We start from the raw sequence: 26,456 nt of genomic DNA, 5'->3' as shown, positions 1-26,456 counted from the left end.
TGGTACTTTACAAGTCCCAAAGGGATTTTGAAAGGAATAACAAACAGCAAAGCAATGACAAGAATTATCTTGAAGCTAAGAGAATAATATTTGCAGTATTTCAATGTAGTCAAAACTCTTCAGATCCAGAAACCAAATTCTTTTCTACTCTAAGCATAAGGCCTGAAATTTTTGGGAAGGGATGGGGGAGGGGCAACCGATTAGATTGACCCCAGTATGTAACTGGTACTTAATTTATTGACCCTGAAAGGATGAAAGGAAAAGTCGACTTCAGTGGAATTTGAACTCAGAACGTAAAGCCAGGCAAAATACCGCTAAGCATGCTAATGTTTCTGCCAGCTCGCTGCCATATCCAGAAATTAAATTACTTCAGTTCTGAATAGCTGTTAGTAAAAATACATTGTTTAAACAGCATTGAAATGTAATTCAAATAAAGAAAAAAATTAATGAAAAGATAAGCAGAAGCAACTTCTATATAGCAAAAGAGTGAGATGAAATCTTTAGCACAACCAGAGTTTAGTTGAATACAGGCAACTAGCCATATAAAGTTTTCTACATAAGCAAACATATCATAAGATGAATGCTAACACATGCATAGTAATATTTAAATTACTATGAAATGAATATGCATTCTGTGGAATGAATAATACAAATACTGTTTTAACAGCAACTATTACCATATTTGCTGGCATATTAAACAAGCTTTTTTTATTTCTATATGAATCAAAACAGTGCCCTGTGTTTAATGCGGCCAAATTACAGATGGGAGACCAAGTATTGTGGGCTAGGGAGCTGAATAAGCATAATAATTGTTACTCATAAAATATTGAAAACAAGCCAAAATGTCAGTCTCCTAGTATAAACTGACAAGACATTACTTACAGCATGTCAGCAGTCTTGTGGAGAGGTCAGATCATTTCATTATACTTTCTTTCCCAGCTTACATAACCCCCACCAGATACGGCCTAACATTATGTAATGGCTGTGTTACCTTTAAAAATAATTTTTTAATTATCTAAATGAAACCTCTGCTAGAAAAATGAAAGGAATGTTAAATTTTCATTTGCCTGTCAGCTAATTGCAATGAGTGGATGGCAAAAACCATAGAGGTGGTGTACAACTCGGATGGTTGATTTTAGTAACACAAACATCATAGCCAAAACTACAAGTGTTAACATCTTGACTATCAATTCTCTCCATAAAAATATACACAATTATATAAATGATCTGAAAGAAGACAAAACTGAAATACAGTACTTGTATAATGTTTGTTTATGATGAATTTGTAGTTCAAACTTTATTCCAATACACTGTTGCAGCACTGCATTTACATGCACAAAATCCTAAGTTTTCCCCAACAAAACTTCTTTAAAATAACTTTTAAGAAGTGTATGACAAAACTTACTAAATTTATTTTACTTCCCAAAATATACTTGTAAAATAGGGGTGCGTCTTATACACCAGCAAATAAAGTATTTATCTCATATTTATTATACTTGTTAAATACAAAATATTATAAACATGCAATTCAGATAGACTACTTAAAAGAGTTTGAGCATAATTGATCTTCAATACATGCTATTAAAAATGTGCTCAAATAAAAAAAGACAATGTAGAGTCTGAACTTCTTTTAGTAGCAAAATTACTTTTATGACCAATATGTTTGAAAATGATATCTTACTTATTCTGAAATACCTCGCTATTTTCAATGGACCATTCAGCTAAATGTTGAGCAGCCTGCAACAAATATAAAAGATAATTGAAATTTTTCTTCAAGAGAGGAATGCCAATGGAATTAGTTTCCAAAAGCGATGAGTATTCAGACAGGTGTTTAGAAGAAAGATGAAGCCAAAATTTTCAAGAAGTATAAGCGAGATTAATATTAACATTTTGTATTAAATCAGTTCTTCACTAATTAGTTGCCATACTAAAAAATTGATGCAATACCTGTAATTCACACCTTTCTGGGATTTTCTTAAAGAAATAATCAACTGCTGGAGAATAATTATTTCTAATACAGACACAAGGCCTGAAGTTTTAAGGTAGGGGGATTAGTCACTTAAATCAAATGACTTGTTCACCTTGGTAAGGAACCTGCAAAGATTGTAAGGTATGTTGCCCTCATTGCTGACAATAAACCTGGGGTGTTCACACTACAAAGTAGCTACAGATATGTTAATCAAAAGATTATACAAAGATTAGTTTGGATTGGAAGTACTAGTGATTAATATTATTCCAGTAAGAATAATTAGCAAATTTAAAATAAGACATTAAAATCTAAAACTAAACTCTAACAATTTTATATATCCTTTAATAGCCACTCATAACAAGATAGACATTGCTAAAGATAAACTTCAAAAACAATACCAACTGTAAAAGCAGGATTCACTGTTAGATTTTGAAAGAATTAGATGTACCACTGGTTACTTAAAATAATTTTTTTTTAGTTTGTTTAATATATAAAGTTTATTTAAATATCAAAGAAAAAACAATGATCTTAATTGATATGTATAATTATATTATTTCAAGTATAGATATGTTTATTAAATACTTGTCGTTGATTGTATACTTATATTATTCTTGCTCGTTATATATAATGATTTGTGCTTGGTTTTCATTATAAACATTATTATGTATAACATTTGTTAGTTTAATAATCTTTGCTTAAAGCAAATCTTTTATAATAAATAATGATGATAATTAGTTAAGGAATTCCTAATGAAATATTTTTAGATTGATTTGTTATATAATTATTTAGGCAATGGAGTAACAATATTCTTCATTAACTACACAAAAAGATATTTCAAACAAACATTACCCCAATATGCATACAACATTAATTAATAACAATCAGACATTTCTAAGTTTCTATTTAATGCTTTCACAAGTAGAGAAGATCAGATTCTAGTAAAGTTAACCTGAATTCAATGTTCTACTCTTTTGAATTTGAACTTGGCCTGATTTTGAAATATCATTACTGGCAGATTGGAGCCTGGTGTAGCCATCTGGTTTCACCAGTCCTCAGTCAAATCGTCCAACCCATGCTAGCATGGAAAGCGGACGTTAAACGACGATGATGATGTTATGTCCACTTTCCCATGGGCTGGATGGAGTTTAATGAGGCTGATTTCCTATTCCTTTATTGCCCGCAAGGGGCCAAACAAAGACAGATAAAGCGATTAAGTTGATTACATTGACCCCAATGTGTAACTGTTACTTAATTTATCAACTACGAAAGGATGAAAGGCAAAGTCGACCTCGGAGGAATTTGAACTCAGAATGTAACAGCAGACGAAATACCGCTAAGCATTTTGCCCGACCTGCTAACATTTCTGCCAGCTCACTGATTTCCTATGACATAATGCCATTCCTGTTGCTAACCCTCATCTATTTTCAAGTAAGGTAATATTTTTCTATGGCCAGATATGTTTCCACAGAATATTGAAAATCAATGATACTACTTACTCAAAAGTGATACTTATTTACAACTATTAGAAGAAAGATCACAAACACACACACACACACACATATATATATATATATATACACAAAAACATATATATAGATGTTGGGCTTCATGGAAGAGATAATGATGGACTGAGATTTCTGGGGATATGAGATTCTTGAGAAGACCTGCCCACCTCAGTGAAACTGAGTTCTGGAAGCAGTGTGTTTTCCACCCACATTTAACATTTAGTTTTTCACAACCCTATTCCAATAAACCAAATTACATCTCTTCTTCATGCACTATATCTATCTCCTCCTCCCCATTCCTGCAGCCCAATTCTATCCTCCTTGCCCTGCCAACTGTATCATTATCCTGTTGTTTCCCCTGTCACCAGTCACTGCCCTCCCCAATCCTTTTTGGAATCGTGTGAACTTCCTAATCACACAACCTGGACAATCCTCAACCATCCCATTCAGGAAGGGCATCCAGCTGTAAAAAAAACCATGCCAAAACAGACACTGAAGCCCAGTGCAGTCTTCTGCTTAACCATCTCCTGTCAAACAATCCAACCCATGCCAACATGGAAAGCGAATGTTAAATGATGATGAGAGTACTACGAGAGTATGTCCATGGTACATCACCACCATCTCTTTCTAACTGGGGCAACCAGGTATCATCTATCTCTACAGCAAGATACCTGCTTCTGTCCTTCCTCTAACCTCTCATCACCTGTTACAAAGCCACCTCCTTCAACACCAGCCCTCCTCTCAAAGGATCTTTGTCTAGCAAGTTACTTGGTGACCTTGTTAGTGCTGGTGCCATGTAAAAAGCGCCCAGTCCACTCTGTAAAGTGGCTGGTGTTTGGAAGGGCATCCAGCTGTAAAAACCATGCCACAAAAGACTTCACTGGTGCTGGTGTCATGTAAAAAGCAGCCAGTCTGTTGTAAAGTGGTTGGTGTTAGAAAGGGCACCCAGCTGTAAAAACCATGCCAAAGCAGACCTTGCTGGTGCTGATGCCATATAAAAAAAGCCAGTCCATTCTGACAGTGGAGTTTGGCATAGTCCTCAGGCTTGCCATGTCCTGTCAAACTGTCCAACCCATGCCAGCATGGAAGATAGCTGTTAAATGCTTATACATACACACAATAATGACGGCAGTTCATGTCGAAAAAATCATGAGGAAAAGCAGCAAGCCCTTAAGTGGCTATGTAAACTGATCCCTTGACTGATAGGCTTTGAGGTACTTTGGGCAAATATGTAGGTTTTGCTCAGATGGGAGCCATTTGGCATTTCTCAGCTGCTGCAGTTGCTCTGTCCTTCTCAAAGTTGCTTGCAATGGTCTGGATGCCATACTTTCCCAGGTATTGCCACTTTCTCCCATCACGTGGAGTCTATCTCTATCTGGAGGAAGCTGGTATTTCAGTCTTTAAAATGCTTTGGGAGTGGTGGTGTTTACTCTTCTGTCTCTTTCGCCCTGGCTGAGATCCCTGTAGAATATGACTTTTGGCATTCTGGATTTGTCCATGCATGAAACATGGCCTGCCCATTGTCCATGCATGAAACGTGACCTGCTGGAGGACTTCATTGTTGGTGATGTGTTCCTTCCATAGGAAGCCATCTCTTGATACACACACACACACGCGATGAGCTTCTTTCAATTGTCTACAAACTCCAGTTAATGTTTTGGTCACCTCAGGGATATAGTAGAAGACACTTGCCCAAGGTGCCATGCAGTGAGACTGAAATCAAAACCATGTAGTTGGGAAGCAAACCTCTTTTATCACACACCAATGTAAAATATAACACCATTAATATCAATAAATCAAGTCAACTCTGTAGCCTTGACTTTGTTTCTAACTAAAATAAGCAATTTTTATTTAAATTAGTTTACTTTGTTATATTTAGACAAGAAAGAAGAAGGCAGCAATATGTTAAAGGAATATATTAGTCTTACTTAAAAATAAAATGGAAAGAGTTTAATACTGGATTGATTAATCGTCGTGAGAGGGTAAGTTAAATAGCTAAAAGCAATAAATTAAGAAGCCAATGAAACTAAATCTAAGGATATTTCAACATCCTCAAATCGAAAAAAATCCTAAATCAATAACCAAGAGACTTAACTCCATCTTATGTCCACATCTTATTTCGTCACCATTGTAAAACGTTAAGATCCTGCATAAATAAACTGTAGATAGAAATAGCCATTATTATTTTAACTATTGAAATAAATTTTATGAGAATGTCTATTTGTAAGATCAACAGTCATTTTTATTCCCCGACATCAACATAAAATGTAATCACTAGATAACAACAATATTTACATTTGACCTAATCTTGTTTGTTGTTAACACAATGTTTCAGCTGATATACCCTCCAACCTTCTTCAGGTGACTTGGGGAAATTTCGAACCTGGGTTCTCATTCCTAAGGTATTTTCTGATATCATTATTATTACTACTATTATTGTTCAAGTCACTGCCTGGAATTGAACTTGGAATCTTGGGGTTAGTAGTCCGTGCTCTTAACCACTACACCATATGCCCGTGGGCAATTATGGAGTGAATTTTAGGGCTTATAAATTTTAATATTTTCCTATCCTTTCTTAATACCGGTTCCCATATGCTACTCATATCCGCACTTGGTCTGCTAGGAGGTTGTTGTATCCTAAGTAGACCAAATGCAGATATGAGTAGCATATGGGAACCGGTATTAAGAAAGGGTAGGAAAATATTAGATTTATAAGCCCTAAAATTCACTCCATTGTACTGGTTAAGAGTGCGGACTACTAACCCCAAGATTCCAAGTTCGATTCCAGGCAGTGACCTGATCAGTAATAGTAATAATAATAACATGAGAACCCAGGTTCGAAATTTCCCCAAGACACCTGATGATGACTGGAGGGTATATCAGCTGAAATTTTGTGTTAATAACAAGCAAGATGAGGACATATCCGTCAAATGTAAATAATGTACATAATTCCTCATCTCTTAAATATAGAAATAAATAGATAAAAACAGTTTGACAGATCTTATAATTAGACATACCTGCCATGTGCTTAATCCAGTTGTACCTTGTGTCACCAGGTGAACAGATTCCTGAAGGCTCACTGTATTAGATGAAGGCTATAAAGAATAAACAAGTTAAATATAATCACATACGTAAAAGAATACATACACAGTTAATTTACATTGTATTTAAAGTATTCTGTACATTTACATAACAGTTCATTTGTCTAAAAATGAGTTTTTGTAAAAACAATTGCGTATAGAGAATCCTTTTGAAAACAGACCGTAATCACACTTCAATGTTATGTTTCTGTGTCCTATACCTAATGAGATAGAAAATAAAAATTTAACAATCATCATCGTTTTGCATGTTTTCCATGATGGCAGTCCAAGTCAGTTATTATTTGGAGTTACTGCCCTTTTTGAAGAGAAAGAAGACTACATCTTGCTCGTATGTACAAGTTTTTGCATTATTTCTATTGCTGGATACCTTTCTTAACACCAATTTTGAATATTGTTAAATAAGTGTGGCTGTGAAACAGTTAAATATAGACATCACAGCAGGCAATTTTAATGATTGTACTGGGAAACGCCAGGATAACTATTCTGATAAGATATGGCTATGGTACACAATGAAAAACTGAAGATTAAAAAACCCATCTAACCAACAGGATACCTACTACTATATAGGGCAGGGGAGCTGGATCAACTCTATTCTTGTGAGAAAATTAGATTTGCAAATTATTGTGAACACTAGGATTCTCCTTGGCACAACTGATGGGAGACTGACTAGGTCTTAAAAGCCTCAGCCAATGTAGCCAAATGAAGTTACTGGACTGATATGGACATGTGATGTGAATAGACAAAGAGTACTAGGTGAAAAAGTGCTAAGCACTGACAAGGTAAGATACCTGTAGGAAAGAGGTGCCAATGAAATGAATAAGCCAGATCTCAAGATGCTGGACTTCATAGAATGGGACGAACAGCAATTTATCATGCTGCAGATATTCAAACAATGATGATGACCTTAATACAAGATATTTACCATTTTTAACTGTGAGAGACTGTAGTTTGAATTTATAAGTACTGAATATGTATCAGGAGTTAGAACTGTAGATTTTATTAATGTACTTATTGAAAAAAAAAAAAAAAAAAAAAAGCAAATTATTATTGACACATTGATATAAAAATTCCAACTTACTAACGTGTATGTCTTGTAGCAAAGAGTATCATCTTCTTCCTCTTTTTGATTGAGAATATCAGAATAAACTTCATACACCTCATCACAGACTTCAGACTCGCACGACTCAAGCTAAAAAGAATTAACCAGCAGTAAGGCTTATCAGAAAAAAAAAAAAAGAGAGAAAAAAAAAAGAGAGTAGTTTTTGTTAACTCATCAAGCAAGCATGTAAATTGGAAGCAAAAAAAAAAAAAAAAAAAAGATAGAATAGAAATAATCTGGATTCTGAAACTGTTAATCAACTATGTTTAACGGCTTCTTGGTGGAACTTTTTCTATCAGCCTCATAGAACTCCATACTCAGACTTCCTAAATTTGCACAAAAGTTTTATAGCTGAATAATTTTTATAAAACTAACCTAGTAATTGACAGTGATAACATCACCACCATTGTTTAACGTCCGCTTTCCATGCTAGCATGGGTTGGACGATTTGACTGAGGACTGGCAAGCCAGAAGGCTGCACCAGGCTCCAATCTGATCTGGCAGAGTTTCTACAGCTGGATGCCCTTCCTAACGCCAACCACTCCGAGAGTGTAGTGGGTGCTTTTACGTGCCACCTGCACGGGAGCCAGTCTAGTGGCACTGGCAACGACCTCACTCGAATGATTTTCTAGAAAGCAACGCTGGTAATTGCAGTGTGGAAGGTGTTTATAAGCCATTTAAAATAACACACAAAATTCGTTAGATTCACTTCAACATTTAAATTTAATTTGTCAAAATATTTTCGTCGCTTTGAGACCGCGACCTGTTCACTGACAAAATTCTGTGCTGCATCAGGTCACTTGCTATGCAAGTGCATCTCCGTAACGCTGGTAATGATTATGCTCAAATGGTGCTATTTACAGGCCACTAGCACGGAAGCCAGACAGCTGCTCTGGCAATGAAAACGCTCGGACAGTGCTGTTAAGGCTCCACTGGCGCAGGTGCTAGTCATCGAGTATGGTATTTTCCAGATATGTATACTGAAGCAAATAGATTATGTATATTGTATACAAGTATGGAATATTATATTGCATTCAAAAGGTAAACTGATGACATCTTTAGACAGTTTTCCATTGCCTGCTTCAGACAAGCTCATTACTTCAAGAAGACATCTGTTCATAAGTGAATTGATATAGCAATAATCAGGAATTAAAGCCAAGTTGCAGTCTTTGCATGCTGGGTGTTTACCCTCTCTATGGTGCCAGTATCAAATAAAACTATATGGAAAATATAACTATTTCAAGATTCTAAAATAAAATTAAAAACCACATAAAGACACTTATGATGATCAGGATATAAGTGCCATTAATCATGACAATTAAAAATGATAATTAAGCAGGATAGAAGAAAACTGTTACTAGTAACAAATTACTTACTTTATGAAGGAAATGTTTCACAAAATTACGTTGGTAAGTAAGAGAGGGTGGATATTTTTCACAAAGAGGACTGGTTACAGTGGCACTTAAAACCTTCTTTTGAGTTTCTGGTCCCAGTTCTGATCCTTCAAAAGTATAATTCTGAAAAAGAAAAAATAAACTTTTTTGTAGGGTTTTGCGAAATTGACTTGGAATAATTGGTTTCATAAAATAAGCTCACATAATATATTTAAAATGATCACAAGCATTCAATGAACATACAAGATACAGTAAAACAGTTTTGGGTTTTTTTTTCTAAACTAATCTTGTCAGTTTAGTAACGTCTTAAAACACAAAACCGATTTTAAAAGGATGCAGTAGATTGTTTGACCACACAATACATTACTGGTATGTATTTCTTAGATACCAAATACAAATTTTTTAGATAACAGATAAATATAATCGTCAACGGCCTAAGTCTTACATTAGCGGCACTTGCTTTATATACTAGCTGTAAAATTTATAATCGCGAAAACATTTTTTCTTCTCATTCAATGTTAATTTCCGTATAGACAGAATCGATTTCAGATTGAATGGATAAAGTGTGAAATGCAGCATTTTTGTTAAAGATTGTGATAGATACATGGAATAATCATAATTCAACAACAAATTCATAAATCTTCTTTTATTCAAAGAATCGTCTAATTAGCACTTGGTAATTATTATTTCACTTCATCACGGTTTCTCAAAAAGGTCACCGTATTAGTGTATGCATATATATATATATATATATATATATATATATATATATATATATATATATAATTATTATTATGTAATTCGAGCAGGTGAAGGTTTGTTATATATATATACAAAGATGTATATATATATATATATATATATATATATATATATACAAAGATGGACCGCTAACAAATAAATTTGAAATGAGGCGTCATATTTATTTTTGTTTTAAAGATAATTTTTGTAATCAAATTTTTACATAATTTGATCGTAATGAATTTCGGTACACATGAAAATGGTTATATTTATTTGAAAGGTAATGAAGAAAAAAAGAATTAAACATTGAGATGTTTAATTGTATGCATATATATATATAGTGTATGCATATATATATATATATATATATATATATATAATTATTATGTAATTCGAGCAGGTGAAGGTTTGTTATATATACAAAGATGTATATATATATATATATATATATATATATATATATAATTATTATTATGTAATTCGAGCAGGTGAAGGTTTGTTATATATACAAAGATGTATATATATATATATATATATATATATATATATATATATATATATAATTATTATTATGTAATTCGAGCAGGTGAAGGTTTGTCATACATATATATATATATACAAAGATGTATATATATATATATATACAAAGATGGACCGCTAACAAATAAATTTGAAATGAGGCGTCATATTTATTTTTGTTTTAAAGATAATTTTTGTAATCAAATTTTTACATAATTTGATCGTAATGAATTTCGGTACACATGAAAATGGTTATATTTATTTGAAAGGTAATGAAGAAAAAAAGAATTAAACATTGTGATGAAGCATCAACGAATTGATAATTTTTATTTTTTTTAATGAAGCACTTTTTAAAAACATCAAACTGCAATAATTATGTAGCTTTTCATTGCAAGTGTGAAATATAAATTAAAAACAAAAACATCTATAGAGATGAAAGTAATTATATATCGTTGTTTTGTTTAGTAATTACGTATGAAATACAACAAAACAAAACATTAAATTATGTCAGCAGAGATGGTTTTTAAGTAAACAGATTCTGCTTGAAGAAAGAAAACAATAAAATAATTTAATATCCCAAAGAAGAGGATAAATGTATTCTGAAGAAACAAAAGAACAGTTATTAAGTATGAACAGCGAAAGAAGTAGAATAACAGATGGCATTGCATCTAAGAGTAACTTACACCCCATTTCATTTTTCTTATAGGCACCATTTCGAAGAACTGAGTTACAGTTTCCCAAAGAAGTTTATCTTCCAAGGAACTGCCACTCACACACGCCGCCATCTTTATCTTGATAAATGCTTCATTCAATTTGATTAGTTCGTTTAGTTACCTCGTTGCATTTCCACCAATCAGAATCCTCCATACAAAAGTTGACTTTTTAATACCCCCCCCTCACTTCTACGACGACCATTAAACAAGCGTTGGATTTATAATATTTTTGTTACAATGTAAGTTTTTTGGGGACTTTTTTTTCAATAATTCCATTATTTACCGTAAAATCAAAACCTTTTAAAAACATTCCATAGTCGAGTATTTTATTTCGTTGTATGCATGTGTCCTTTAATGTGTAATTTTGTAAATCTATTGACTTTGTTTCTGTGATCTTTTCTACTTGCTGTTAATAGTCCCGACAAGATGGATACAACACGTGAAACCGGTAAAGCTTTAGCCACAAAATCTCCTTTTATTTGCGATTTTTGAATAAAGAAACTGAAAAGAAAAAGGAGAGAAACACTCATTGATTTAATAAATTTCATTAGTTTCTATTTCTTTCTATTCTTAGTACATCTTCGTAAACACATTTTTGATTTTGAATTGTATCTTTTCTTCCTAATATTCATTATTTTTTAGCCATAATTCGTCCTAAATGTTGTTTATTGTCGCTTACCGTTTTAACATTCCAATACTAAAACAGGCATGTACAAGTCATGTTTAATTAACGAACAATGGACGTTGTGTACGTGTAGCTATTTGACCAGGGAGTTAGACAAGTTGAAAAAATAAAAAGAAAGCGGTAATAACAATGGCCATCAAGTCAAAACATTTCATGTTTCTTTTTTCTTTTTATTGCTATTTGCATCGTTGTCTATCTAGAAATTACTCGGCTTTTATTTTATTTTTGTTACCTATCAACCGCCAACTATGCAGTCAGTTTTTCCCTTTATTCAGATGAACTGATGTGGAAATGTTATAAACCTTAATATTATTTAACTCTTTCACGAATCACGAGAATTCGTAGGTCCAGTCTTGGTTTTCCCAGCGTTATGCAGACGGTAGATAAACCCTCTCCTGGAGAAGACGCCAATCCATCTCAGGAAACTTCCTACAACTTCTCTTACTTCTTTTAAAACTCCATTGACCTTTTATTTGCTTCCTTTTTCACTATTCATGTTCTTATGTCGAAATCTGTGGGTCAGCGGTTGCTATAGTTGCGTATACGAAATTTAATCAGTTTGGTTCCATGGATATGTACTGCTCTTAGCGTTTGGTTGTTAGTATTTATTATTCTATTAAGTATAAAGATTAAAGTATGAGTGGTTTTTTAATGTCTGTGTTTCTCTTGTATTACACTACGTTGTGTTCTCAGTATTTTTTATGGCCCACAATCAGTGAATTCTGCCAAATTTCAAAATATATCCTGATTTTTACCTTTTATAATTATACTTAATCAGTGTATTATTGTAACTGAGCCCCTGGTCAACCCTTATCGTAAAGATCTATACCAGCCACGACTTTTTTCAGTCTGTCCAACTACATTTATCCAGTGTGTTCCTATTCTTAAACGGCGGTTTTTAATTTGAAGATTTTGCTTGATATTTCTAGCAAGCTGTACAACTGCGTAGAAGTTTCCTTCGTCGGTTCAAATATTCTTACACTTGATATTAACTGACATAGAGTAGTGGTCTCTCGACCTGCACGAAGTAGCAGCCAAATTTTAGCCATAAAGACTGAGACCGAGATCGATGCAATGTCTGATCTGGGACTAAACAAAAACATTCAGAGAAAGGGGGCACATACAAAGGGATGTAATACCTTGTGTTTTTCACCCTTTGATATTTCATATTTCAGTGAAATGAATATTAAACTATTTCGTGGAATAATACTGTTGTATTACACAGGTCAAATGTAAAGCGACTATTTACAACAAATGTTTTTGTTTTATTAGTTAGAAGAGGTCGAGCAGCGCCTTTGATCTTTTCTAGGCCTCCTAGACGTGAGAGAGCGATGAAATTAATGCTTAACTAGAAATTCTTCAGGGAAAACGTGAGAGAGAGAGAGAGAAAATTCTTGAGCGTTGCAGCTCCAAGGTAGAAAAAGGAAGTGTATCGAGTGAACCGTAGCGGAAGCGGTTTGCAGGTAACTTATTCAAAGGAGCAGATGGCATTATAGCACTGATTTAAATAGTAGAGAAGAAACAATGTCTGTGAACCAATGGTGTAGCCTTATATATATGACTTTGAAGAAGATGGCTAGTGTTTGAAACGAAGATTTAACAGTTATATTGTGAGGTCACCATGAGAGGTCATTAGAAATTGTTTAACAAGAACTATAGTATTTAGAGCAACTTTGAGAGCTATAGCTGTGAGTTGATCATGTGTAGTAAAGTTATATTGCATGATTATTTCCTTGTGTAAAAAGAGTAAGTCTTATTAAATCTAGTTCTATAAGATATTGTTGATAGTCACTAAAAATGGAAGAGAACCTCAAAGAGTTAAAGATCCTTGTTTATTGTTGTTTCTTTCACCTTTGAAACGTTGGGTACTCTTTTGAGGAACGGTCACAGAAGAGTTTAGTGAGGATAGGAACTAGCACTGCAGCATACAGTTTGAGTTTAATGGACTAGATACTTAGATCACTCACTTTGTTAGGGTGGAGTGATCAGAAAAGTTTTCATGTTATGCAACTATTCGTATGAGGGGATGAAATTGGTAAGGCAGAGAGAGTATTTGAGAGGCTTTGTTGTGTATGAGTGAGTTGCAAATTCATTGGGTTTGTTAAGTGCTCTCATTACAGACTAATCTAAGTTGAGGTGTGGCAAGTACAAAAAATGGAAAATTGATAGTGCTTTTGACAAGGGGTCATAATATCTTGTGTGTTATGGGAGGTGTCATGGATAGTATTTGTACATCTGGGTATTATGAAGGATGAGGAGGAACATACCCTACAGGAATGGTATTGGTCACCCACTTAGCTATCTCTGATGCGTCAGAGGTGAAACACATTTACTGTCAAAAGTAGTCAGTGAAGAATTGGTAGAGTACCAACCAGTTACATAGAAGTACCAAAACGTTTTTTCAGGGCAATTGTTACGAAGAGTGTTATCTTAGTTGGCAGTGTTCTAACATGTTTCAAAATTTTATGAAGTTGAAGAACCCTTTTCTTACCCTATTTTCATTAAAATACACTGCTTTTGTTTCAATTAATTTTGACATTATTGCAGAATTTTGTGACATAAGTGGGGCGCTAACAGTACTGTCCGAGCGTGATCATTGCCAGAACAGCTGTCTGGCTTCCGTGCTGGTGGCACGTAAATAGCACCATTTGAGTGTGATCATTACCAGCGTCACCTTACTGGCACGTGAAAAATCATTCGAGTGAGGTCGTTGCCAGTGCCGCTGGAGTGGCTCCTGTGCGGGTGGCTCGTAAAATACACCATTTTGAGTGTGGCCATTGCCAGAACTGCCTGACTGGCGCTCATGCTGGTGGCACGTAAAAGCACCCACTACACTCTTGGAGTGGTTGGCGTTAGGAAGGGCATCCAGCTGTAGAAACTCTGCCAGATCAGATTGGAGCCTGGTGCAGCCATCTGGTTTGCCAGTCCTCGGTGAAATCGTCCAACACATGCTAGCATGGAAAGCAGACGTTAAACAATGATGATGAACTTTATTATTAAGTTGAAGATTGGAACATAAATTAACTTAAAATTTTGATGTGAGATTTTAATTTAGATGACTTTTATCATGGAATCAGAGTCAGTCTCAAGTTGTTTGGTATCAAAAAGGTTAATGTTACCACCAGCAGAATGAATTAGTTATCATGTTTGACTATTATAAATTGATAGTATTATGGTAAAGAAAAAGAGAGAGAAACCCAAAGAGATTTAGAAAAGAGTCTTCAACTATTTAAGATCAATAACTTATTTTGAGACATCTTGTGATCAGATCTACATTTGGGTTGATTAAATTTGATAGGGCCAGGAATTACATATATTTTCAAACTTTTGGTTTTTAATACTTTTACTGGTTTAACTAATTGGACTGCTGCAAAATGGGGTACTTTTTTGGGTGATTTTAGTCTAGTACTTATTTTATCAACTTATATTTAATGAATAGCTAGATTCACTGTATTGAGTTTGTATCCCTTTAAATAAAAACCACAAGGTATACACAAATACCACATCAATGTATACAAACACAGGCATACACATACACACAATGTAAAAACTATATGCATTTGCTTCTTTAAATCAAAAGGATTTTCAACAATTTCTAAGCTGGTATTGGTTGGACAAGTCTGTTCTAACTCTGCCTTTTTTAAATTTTTGCCACTTGTCATTGTTCTTTGTCATCTGATACACAATTGCACATTCAGCCAACTAAATTTTATTTACATGACATTTAGTCAACCTAAAGCTTTGGTGCGCCACTTAATGGGTTTTGAACCCAGAACCTTGTAGCTGCAAAGCAAACATCTTAACCTCATAACTATCATCATTATCATCATCATCGTTTAACGTCCGCTTTCCATGCTATCATGGGTTGGACGATTTGACTGAGGACTGGTGAAACTGGATGGCAACACCAGGCTCCAATCTGATTTGGCAGAGTTTCTACAGCTGGATGCCCTTCCTAACGCCAACCACTCAGAGAGTGTAGTGGGTGCTTTTACGTGTCACCCACACGAAGGCCAGTCAGGCGGTACTGGCAACGGCCACGCTCAAAATGGTGTATTTTATGTGCCACCCGCACAAAACTATAATAAATAGAATTGGTTTTGCCTGAAGTAATTAAAATAAGTACTAACTCTATATTGGTTTAGTTTTAAATGCATGCCACTCTGATAAAAAAGCTCTTCAAACTTAGAGGATAGAAATTGTTTTTCTTATTAGATAGGTTAATTACTTATTGGTAAGTTTACATATTGATATTAAAATTTTTGGCTATGGTTGGAGAATGTTTTACAGCCTTAATTTGTTTAGTCATCTAAATTACTTCTTTGATACTTGCAGGACAAGAAGTACATTAACTAGAGAAAAGAAAAAGACAAGCAGTGGTAATGCTAGTGGAGGAGGAGGAGGAGGTGGTGGTGGCGGCAGCGGTGGTGGAGGTGGTGGTGGGTCTGGGAGTACTACGGCAGCTGCAACGACTGAGCGGGGTCGTGACAAAAAAAGACGCAGTGTTTCTTCCAGTAGTACGAGTAGTAGTGGCAGCTCAGGAAGTTCAAGGTGAGTTAGCTTGAATTTTTTTTTTTTTCCTTTTTTTGTGAAATTATTCCACTAAACATTTTGCCAAATTATAGACATTCACCTCTTTTGGCCCAGGAGGTTTTTTTCAATAACTGTTTCATGTATAGGTTTTATATATTTTTTAAAAATTCCAATCATTTCAGATATATTTTCTTTGTGGTTGTTCTGTTCAGAATCTGGGTTGGATTTTTAGTTTAAAATTTAATCCTTTTTTAGTCATTATCCTAACTTCAGGGTTGTCTGTTTGCTGATCTTCTATGTAATTTAAATTTACAGGTATTTATTTTTCCAGATAATATTTATTAGATCACTTGATACTTATCATTCTTCAATTCACTTGTTGTGTCTTTTAAAATATGTATGTAATTCAAAAGTCCTTTTAGCTTATGAATATATTATTATTTGAACACCTGATCATTAGGTCTTATGTTTGATTCCTGGATTGAGCAGCATGTGTCCTTTAGTGAGTACTTCATTTGACATTGCTCTTGTTTGCTTAGATAAAACAAGTACTGAATGAGTTCCGTTGTAACTCACTCTCCTTTCAGCTGTCATATCAAAGATGGGAGGGTTGAGAGGATTTCTATATCTGCTTGTGACGACATTAAGATATAAACCAGCTGGCAAAAAAGCAGGGTACATAACACCAAGCCATCCTCAATTCTGTATATATTTATCTCAATGAATGAGGTATATTTATATATATATATACTCGATATTCTCTCCTTTTGATAACATTTTTTTGAAAATATATAAAACTATTTGTGGAACTCAAAAAAAGTTGATGAGGCACCACGTTTTATTACTCTATAGTAGGTGGGGGAAACTTTTTAGTGCAATGGGCATAAATTTCCTAAGAAAAAGGTCCGTGGGTGGATCACAAGTTCTAAGTCTTATATCTGTGTAACTCTTGTATACATCTATATATAATTCGATACACATTAATGTAGATAAGTTTAACACATTAAATTAATGCGTAACATCTTCATTAACACTACTACTGAATTTAGGAGGTTTATGTTACCTATGAGGTATTCTATATTTTTCAGCTAGAGTGTAGTTGGGTCTCAAGAAGGTGGTGCAAACCTAGCAATACGTGTTACATAGTGAAAACAAAATTTCCATTCAAATGGCAATTATCGGATGATTTCTGTTTGAGTCTGACCATTTTGAGTCATAATGGAAATGCGACCTCTGTCACAAATAGCCATACGAATATTGTATAAATTTTATGATTGAAAAGTTTACTATATTTTGTACATATGGCTATATCAGCCTGTGGGCATAATAAAATGGGTTTGTGGGTGCAATTGCACCCACAGGCGGGGGTTTCCCCACCCCTGCTCTATAGCCACCAGATAGAAGGACACTGCTTGCCCTTCCCAACCAAAAAGTGATAGTGTGGCAATCTTCTTGAATGCTTAGCTGATACTTGGATCTATCGTACTTGCAATGGCAGCTGTTAAAGAAAACTCCATGAATTAGTAATACTTTGACACTGAAGTGTGGTTTTGTCATTTTGCATTTAGATTTTGTCTCAAACAGGTAATATTCCATTGTATTATTGCCAGGTCAAGGATTTCTGAAGATATCAGCAAGTTCATTTTTGTTGATATCCAGAGTTAAATTGAGAATGCCATCACTAGTTCTCTTTATAGATTGCTGATATAGAGGGCTGTGAGCTCCTGATAATATTTCCAATTGACAAGTGCCCAAACTAGCTGCTTGAGAAAGAGTATCTATACCTACTAACCAGTGGCCTAAATATTAAAAACCTGGATTCAGTAGAGTTATGAACTAGAACATCCCCTTATTCATTTCCTTCTTGAGCAGCACTACCACCCACTGTGTCTAAAATGAATGCTCCCATTCTACTGCCAGATGAGATAGACTTCTACCTTGATGTTACTTGTAGAGCAGGTCATCCAAACCAGTTCTTGCTCAACTGTCTGCACCATTCAAGCCTCAACTGCTCTTATCAGCTTTTTGCAATATCTTACATCTACTATTTGTCTTGAACAGCCTTTGAAAAGCTTTTGAACAGCCATTGAAAAGCTGCACATATTTTTAGAATCAAGCAGTACACACCCATTCTGCTCTGTCAAAGACCAAATTGTGGTTTAGTTGCTGCATTGCAGGCCCATCAAAAGGCTTTTGTTTCTTTAGTGTGCATGCTTTGCCCTAGTCATACAATTGTGTTTAACACTGGAAATCATTTTTGTAGGTAGCACATTGGTCACAATCCCTTTTCTAATTTGCTCACTTGCTCTCTATTAATTAGTTCATTATTGAATGTTATATATTCTACTTTAATCCTCTTGAGAGTACCCCACCACATGTTGTTGACGATCACCCCTGTCAAATTCCACTTAACTAATCTGACCACTGAAGAGGTTATTCTCTGTGAACGACACAGCTTCCATTAACTGTGGTGAATATAACAGATTGTTTGAAATTGTGGACACCCTTCATATTTCTATCTGCTAACCTAAATGACTTGGTGCAGATACTCCTTGTCTACACTGGTTAATTTGAGAAATTCTGTTGGTGCTTGTTAGTTGGAACTGTCTGAGTAGGTTTCCTGAGATTTTTTTTGCTGTCTCCTATTAGCTAACCCCACACAATCCCAGTGTGCATTTAAGATATTCTAGTCACTAACTGGCTCTAAAGAAAGCTTATAGACATCAGAGGAAATTCATTTATCCTTCTTTGATCAGGACATAGACAGTATTCTTCATTATCTCCAGCTTCTTGGCTTCACTTAATAACTCTTGAATATTCTATTGGCCGTGGTGCAACTGCAAAAAAAGCTGTCCTATAGCCACATTGGAATAGTCGCTGGCTGTGGTGCTAATGGCAATGTTGTTTCTGCTTGTAGATCTTGTCATAATGTTGTTACTATTATCACTTGCTAGACATGTTGGTAATGCTGGTTTGAGTCCTTCCCCCATTGTTACTGCTTTTGGTATTGTCTTTATTGCTACAAAAGCACCTTTATTTCTAGATCATGCCAGTGAAGGAATTGTTGGTTGCACTGGTAGGAAATCTTACTGAAAGTACCTGCATTGTTTTCACTTTTGAAACTGTCATTCTCTAAGCAGATGACATGCATAATAACCCTTGTGCCTTTATGGCTGTTTTGACTGTTTCCTACCACTCCTGCCTCCTTCAGCATGAGTTTTACCTGTGTTGATATTTATAAAATATGCTTTTACATGAGGTGGCATTTACAGTAAAAATGATGCAGACTACAGAAAAATGGGCAGTTGATTTTTTTCCCCTAATTAGAGGAGACACTGATAGCTTTTCAATACTCTTTTTTTTTTGGGGTGGGGGTGGGGGGTAGAATGCCGTAGACAATATCTGACAAAAGTTTTGAAACTTTTATTTGGCATAATCATTTTAAGTGGTTTAAAACGTATTGAGCCTTTTTTGCTGAGCTTCTCAGATGCAAGAGACAGAGTGAGAGTATCTTTTATTTGTTTCAGTCAATAGACTGTGGCCATGCTGTGACCCCACTTTGAAATTTAGTTGAATGAATCAACCCCAATACTTTTTTTAAAGCTTAATACTTATTCTATCAGTCTCTTTTGCTGGGGGCCTAAACAAGCCAGTTCTCGGGCAATGGTGGAGAGCAGACACAAAGACACACACACACACACACACACACACACATATATATATGATGGGCTTCTCTCAGTTTCCATCTACTAAATCCACTCACAAGGCTTTGGTTGGCCCTAGGCTATAGTAGAAGACACTTGCTCCAAGTGCCATGCAGTGGGACTGAACCCAGAACTATGTAGTTGGGAAGCAAACTTCTTGCCACACAGCCACCCTTGCATCTATGGGTGTAATAATAATAGTAATAATCCTTTCTACTATAGGCACAAGGCCTGAAATTTTGGGAGAGCAGGGGCTAGTCAATTATATTGACCCAGTGGTCAACTGGTACTTACATTATTGACCCTGAAATGATGAGAGGCAAAGTTGACCTTGGCTGCATTTGAAACCAAATAATAGTGATTTCAAATTTTGATACAAGGCCAGCAATTTAGGTGGATGGGACACATCAATTACTTCAACTCTAGTATTCAATTTATTATTTTATCAACCCTGAAAGGATGAAAAGCAAGTCAACTCGGGTAGCATTTGAACTCGGAACATAAAGACAGACAAACTACTGCTAAGCATTTTGTCTGGTGTGCTAACAATTCTGCCAGCTTGCCAACTTAATAATGATAATAGTAACAACAACAACAATGATTTAATAGTAATAATAATCATAACAACATTTGCTTGTGTCTTTTTCAGTGGAAGTAGTAGTTCATCTCGTAGCAGGTCACGCTCATCATCATCTTCCAGTGGATCGAGTTCATCTGGCAGCAGCAGCAGCAGCAGTAGCAGCAGTGTGAGCACCTCTCGTTCCTCTAGCTCAAGTTCCAGCAGATCTTCACATAGTCGTTCTTCAGCAGTTGGACGAGGTGCCAGCAACAGACATAAATCTTTGTAAGAATGATTTTCATTTAGTTTACAACACTATATCTGTCAGTAGTTAATAATTAATATCTTAGGAAATAATTACTTTTAAATAATATTTATTGCATTTCAGCACTTCATGTCACTTTAACTTATTCATAATATTGGTTTATAGTTAGAATAATATATATGGTAACTTTGTGTGTGTGATAAATTTTGAAAAATAGTATTTACTTCTGAGAATGCTAATAATAGCATGATATAAAATGATTACTGAACTACCATGTACTAAATTTCTAACACTATGAACACTACATCTCTCTGAGACACTTCTGTATGTGTGTTTGTGTAATTGCCAATTTGTATCCTGTAACTATTCAAATTTAAACATTAACTGCACTAAACTTATCTGTTTGAATTCATTTCCTAATGTAAGAAGGGATTAATAAACACATAACAATAGTCTTCCCTGCATGTTAAAATAATTTTCTTTTATATAGATACATTTCTATGTTGTTATTTATTTAAAACTAAAATGTCATAGCTAGTTTCTGAAGTAAATTTGATTTAATATTTTTAACGGATTTCCATGACTAACTTTTCTATTACTTCTAAAGTATATGAAATATATGAAAATATATTTTTCAGAATCTTTGATCTATTAATTTTCCAAATTGGTAAAAGGCTATGGATTTGTATGTTATGAATCAACATTAGTATAGTACTGTTATCGGAGAAAGATGAAAGACAAACTTAAGCCAAGGATATAAAAAAAACAATGTAGTTAAACCCTACAAGATATAAGTTAAAAAAATGTGAATCTGCTTATATATATATATATATGAGAGAATAAAAGTAACTGTAAAATTTATTAGTCTTACCAAATTTTGAGCTGTTTAAATAATTTTTCCTTTATCCTTTATTTATTTACTTATTTGTCCTTCAAACTTTTACGTAGAAATACATTGCTAGTTCTTTGAACTCAATACCTCTTTGACTATCATATAACACCCATTTGTGCTTTTAATTTTATCTTTCAGATCTCCAAGAAGGAAAAAACAACGTAGCCCCACTCCCAAAACTGCTAAAGTACATATTGGCAAATTAACTCGTAATGTCTCCAAGGATCATATTATGGAAATTTTCTCTGTATATGGTAGTATAAGACATATAGAGATGCCTACAGATCGGATTCATCCAAATTTTTCTCGTGGTTTTGCATATGTTGAATATGAAAATGCAGCTGAAGCAGAAAAAGCCATTAAGTACATGGATGGTGGTATGTATTGAGTGTTCTTTTATAGGTCTACTCCACTTGTTCTTGCTTACCCAGAGGTGCAGGATTTCACTGTTATAAGACACTTATATTACTATTTGAGTTAGTAAAGTTTCAATAATTTCTGTAGTCATTTCTTTTAATTCTGATGACATGTGGTTTTAGTTTCAGTCCCATTGTGCATCACCTTGGCCAACCGAAGCCTTGTGAATGGATAAGCAGAAACTGAAAGAAACCCATTATATATCAGGTTGAGTAAAAAGTAAACAACGTTTGGAACCATGAAGAATTTGTACTGGAATTTTGCAAAATTTTGGATATTTTTTAAACATTCTTTTGCAATTGTCTGATAATACAAACATAGACTTGCCCAAATACATCAATAAATTAACATTGACATTTTTTCATCATTGTTACAATCATCTGAAATGGAACTGTCAAAGTGCAATATTCCTTCAAAAAAGGACGTAAAGTAGCTGTAACTGCGATATTAACAAAACGTTTGGTGAGGAAATGACCAGTGAGTGGTCAGCTCAAAAATGGTTTAAATGATTTCGCAGTGGAAACCTGAGCCTTGGAAAGCATAATGGATGCCCATCTGTCATCAATGACGGTCAATTAAAGACCATCATTGAGAAATATCCACGTAAAACCACTTGAGAACTGGCAAAAGAACTTCAGGTTAGCAAAAAAACTGCCTGTAACCATTTGCATGCAATCGGAAAATCAAAAAAGCTCGACAAATGGGTACTACATGATTTCAATGAAAATTAGATCATGCACAGATATGAAATTTGCTTGTCGCTTCTTCTCTGTAACCAGATCAATCCAACTGTATTGTAACTTGCAATGAAAAGTGGATTCTATACAATAATAAAAAATGTTCTTTGCAGTGGTTGGACCAAAATGAAGCACTGAAAACCTTCCCTAAACCAGAGCTCTTCAAAGGTTATGGTGACTGTTTGGTGGTGTACTGCTGGACTCATCTACTATAACTTCTTAAAACCTTTTAAAACCATTACTGCAGAAACATATTGCCATGAAATTGCTAAAATGAACGAAAAACTGCTACTCTTCCATCCCAGACTGGTCAACAGAAGAGGGCCAATCATTGTTCATGACAATGCTCAACCACATGTTTCACTAATGATGCTCCAGAAGTTGAGGGAACTTGGCTATGAAGTTCTTCCCCACCCAGCTTATTCCCAAGACCTTTCTCCTGCTGACTATCACTTTTTCAAGCACCTTGATGGTTTCCTGCGAGAGAAGGAGTTCAAAAATCAAACCGATGCTGAAAGTACGTTCAGAGAGTTCATCCACTCCAGAATTCTAGATTTTTATGTCACCGGAATAAACAAACCTGTAACTCGTTGGCAAAAATGTGTTGAGTGTAATGGAACTTACTTTGAGGAATAAAATTTCTGCATTGTTGAAATTGTGATGAATTTCATGTTTGAAACCATTGCTTACTTTTTACTCAGCTTGATATATATATATATATATACACACAATTTTACAAACCCTGAATTATATGTCTATTTGTCATTCAGGGTTTATGAAGTTGCTTATAAATATATTTGTCAATCAAATTCCAACATAGTTTGATTATCACATGTTTCGTACTTTTACAATTTTTTCAATATTGCATATTACAGGTGCTTACATATTTCGTAACAATCTTCAGGTAAATGTTTATGTAGTAGATTAACAAACAACTAATGTTCACATTTGATAACCGAAGTGAAATGATTGAATTTTTTCCTTTAAATACTTTTTGCTAGGCTCCACCTGGTTGAAGCTTATGAACACTATTTTGACCAATCAATATGGGGCTTAGGTGTGATGGTTTGATGACTGCAGTAACACATTGACAGCACTTATTAAAAGAAGCATTTTAACCAATCACAGTCACCAGTACAGGATTTCATTACAATCAGTTGTTGAGAAACATCTGACACTTCAAACTGTAGTCCCATCTTAACTATTTTTAAACGAAATTAAGTGCAAATTCAGATTAATTATATTATCAATATTACTACAAGTTTAGAGTTGAATTGATATTAGTAATATGAAGAATAATACTAAAACATGCGTGGCCATAGGAAATCTGTCTCAAAGAATTCTGTCTTGCCTATAAAAGCATGGAAAAGTGGATGTTAAGCATTTTTAAACTTATATAAACTAAGAAATGTCAGCTACTAATTTATTTGATTGAAATTGTGTTTTCTTAATAATGATTTTGTTTCTATTTCTGTTTTTAGCTCAAATTGATGGCCAAGAAATTACAGCAGCTGCTGTACTTGCACCTAGACCTACTAGAGTGATTCCTCGTCGTAGTCCTATACGTAGACTACCTCCACGATGGCGTCCATCTCCTCCGAGATTCAGAGATAGGCGCAGGTTTGTATTTTTTACACTTTATTCTATAGACCATATTTTTCTTTCTCCCCTTGGTATCTTCACTTAGGTTTCATTAGTCAGGTCGGGTTTAGCTGGCTCCATTGCAACTGACTGGTCATCATGCTTGAATATCACTAAAATTATGTCAACAGAACTTGTTTTTAAATGTCTATGCTTTCTCAGTATTGGCCTCTTATGCAGCCAGTTAGGCATGTTGGTGCTTAACATGTCTAGAGGAATACCTACCCGTTGAATTCCGTAGTGGTTAAATTATTATTGATGTGTTGTGTACAGTGTTAAAAGTGGTGGCTGATATACTGCAAATGCTTGAAATTCAATGCACTCGAAAAGTACTTGAGAAAGTGCAGGGAAGCCTTACTGTTATCACTGTCTTGAACACATTGGTGTCCTGTTGACTGCATCATCTAGCTAACCTCTTAACTTTCTGTTACTATACTTCCTACTTCCAGAAAAGACTTTGCTAAGGTTTTAACAAACAACTTCAAATCAAGCCGATTTCAACCAAGCTGGAAGATGGCCAACATCAGACAGCAGACACAGCTATCCAGGTTCAGTCCTAACTTTCTGTACTCTAACAAAAGAGCAATTGATTAAAATTCTAATATAGTATTGAAATATAATAGAAATACTTACCAACATCTAACAGCACCGAAGCTAAATGCGACTCAACTAGGTTATAATTGCAATCCTTTGGTCGTTAGACTTGCATGTTCTCTCTAGGAATTATAAAGCCCCAAATTTGTGTTCCACTTTTATTTCATAGTTGAGTGATTAATAGTAGGAAAGGCATCCATCTGTAAAGACAATTGCTCCTACAAAAGAGCCATTTCACCCATGCAAGCATGGAAAAATGGATATCAAGTTGATAATAAAAAAAAAAATTGTGTGAAAGACTTGAAGTGGGGAAAAAGATACCAGGGAAAGAAATAACTGGTATTATTAAGATATTGCTCTTTGCACTGTTTTTTTAATTTCTGGTATGTTAGCTTGAGGATTAGTCATTGGGCAAATTATTTTGAGCCTTTTGTTTTAATATGAAATTTAAAATCAGAAACTTGTTTCAGTATCTTTTTTAGTTTGGCCAGAAATATATTGGCAAATTTACAATGCCTCTTTTATATGCTGGTTAGATGTTCAAGTATAAAATGTAATACTTTAAAAGACCAGATAATCAAATTAGTTTCAATTCGGTGATACACATCAGTTTCTGAGAGTGATCAGTTTTACTTGTACACTGATTAAAGTTAACTAAGTGGAGCTGCAACGATACCCAAGGCAAAGCCTTTTGTTGTAAATTGATTGTTTTTTCAATATTTGCACTAAAAAAATAAAAGGAAACATGCAAAAGTGAATAAGACTAGAAACTGTAAATGTCTTTTACTTGTTCACTATTTTTATAATTATAAATGGCCACTTGCAAGAGGTAGATTTTGCTCTCCAGCAAATTGAGTGGATGTATATCGAAACTATCATCTTAGCATTAATAGGCATATATATATCTGTTTGAATATACTCAATGTCTGATTTCAGGTCTCCTCCCCCGCCTCCAAGACGACGTTCTCCTCCAAGACGGCGCACTCGGTCCAGATCTCCTGCTAGGCGACGGCGGTATAGTCGCTCTAGCTCTAGTTCTTCAAGATGAAAGCTGTTCTTTTAAGAACTTAAGACTGCAACAGACAAGAGTTATGGTGGATGGATGTTTGGTCAAGTCCTTTCACTAATTTTCTTATTAATATAAATAAATAATTACAAAAAATATATATATATTGAACATTTCCTCTTAAAAAAAAAATGAGAAATGATTATGGACTTCAAATAAATTGGAACCATTTAATGAGAACTCACTGGATATTCCTACATAGTTCTAATTATTAGTATCATGTTATTTTTTGTTTAAAAGCCAGTCACTTCACAGACCATTTGGATGATTTTCATTTGACTGTACTTATCTATTCATTCATGATAAAATTCATTTTGCATAA

The 26,456-nt window shown here is 34.5% G+C and overlaps 2 protein-coding genes across 3 annotated transcripts in view; one reads left to right on the top strand and one right to left on the bottom strand.

Annotated features, from left to right (window-relative positions):
- The window catches only part of LOC106872731 (protein-lysine N-methyltransferase EEF2KMT), a 13,643-nt gene extending 2,489 nt beyond the window's left edge, over positions 1-11,154 (bottom strand). Inside the window, exons 1-5 of the mRNA XM_089342117.1 lie at positions 11,012-11,154; positions 9,051-9,191; positions 7,654-7,764; positions 6,492-6,569; positions 1,682-1,737 (exon numbers count right to left, since the gene is read on the bottom strand). Coding sequence (XP_089198243.1) covers positions 1,682-1,737; positions 6,492-6,569; positions 7,654-7,764; positions 9,051-9,191; positions 11,012-11,113 — 488 coding nt within the window. The 5' untranslated portion in view covers positions 11,114-11,154. The remainder of the gene's footprint in view (positions 1-1,681; positions 1,738-6,491; positions 6,570-7,653; positions 7,765-9,050; positions 9,192-11,011) is intronic.
- LOC106872740 (uncharacterized) lies at positions 11,143-26,456 on the top strand. 2 transcript variants are annotated; one of them, XM_014919823.3, is made up of 7 exons: positions 11,143-11,280; positions 16,062-16,277; positions 20,613-20,807; positions 21,818-22,056; positions 24,315-24,453; positions 24,924-25,022; positions 26,005-26,456. In XM_014919823.3, coding segments are annotated over exons 1-7 (1,002 nt in total). In that variant the 5' UTR covers positions 11,143-11,278; the 3' UTR covers positions 26,117-26,456. The 2 variants fall into 2 exon arrangements, with proteins under 2 accessions (XP_014775309.1, XP_014775310.1); XM_014919824.3 differs by lacking the exon at positions 24,924-25,022.

The sequence above is a fragment of the Octopus bimaculoides genome, chromosome 2 (genome assembly GCF_046866305.1).
Source record: "Octopus bimaculoides isolate indiv1 chromosome 2, ASM4686630v1, whole genome shotgun sequence".
In the NCBI taxonomy this organism is placed as follows: domain Eukaryota; kingdom Metazoa; phylum Mollusca; class Cephalopoda; order Octopoda; family Octopodidae; genus Octopus; species Octopus bimaculoides.
This window is presented reverse-complemented; position numbering and strand designations above follow the sequence as displayed.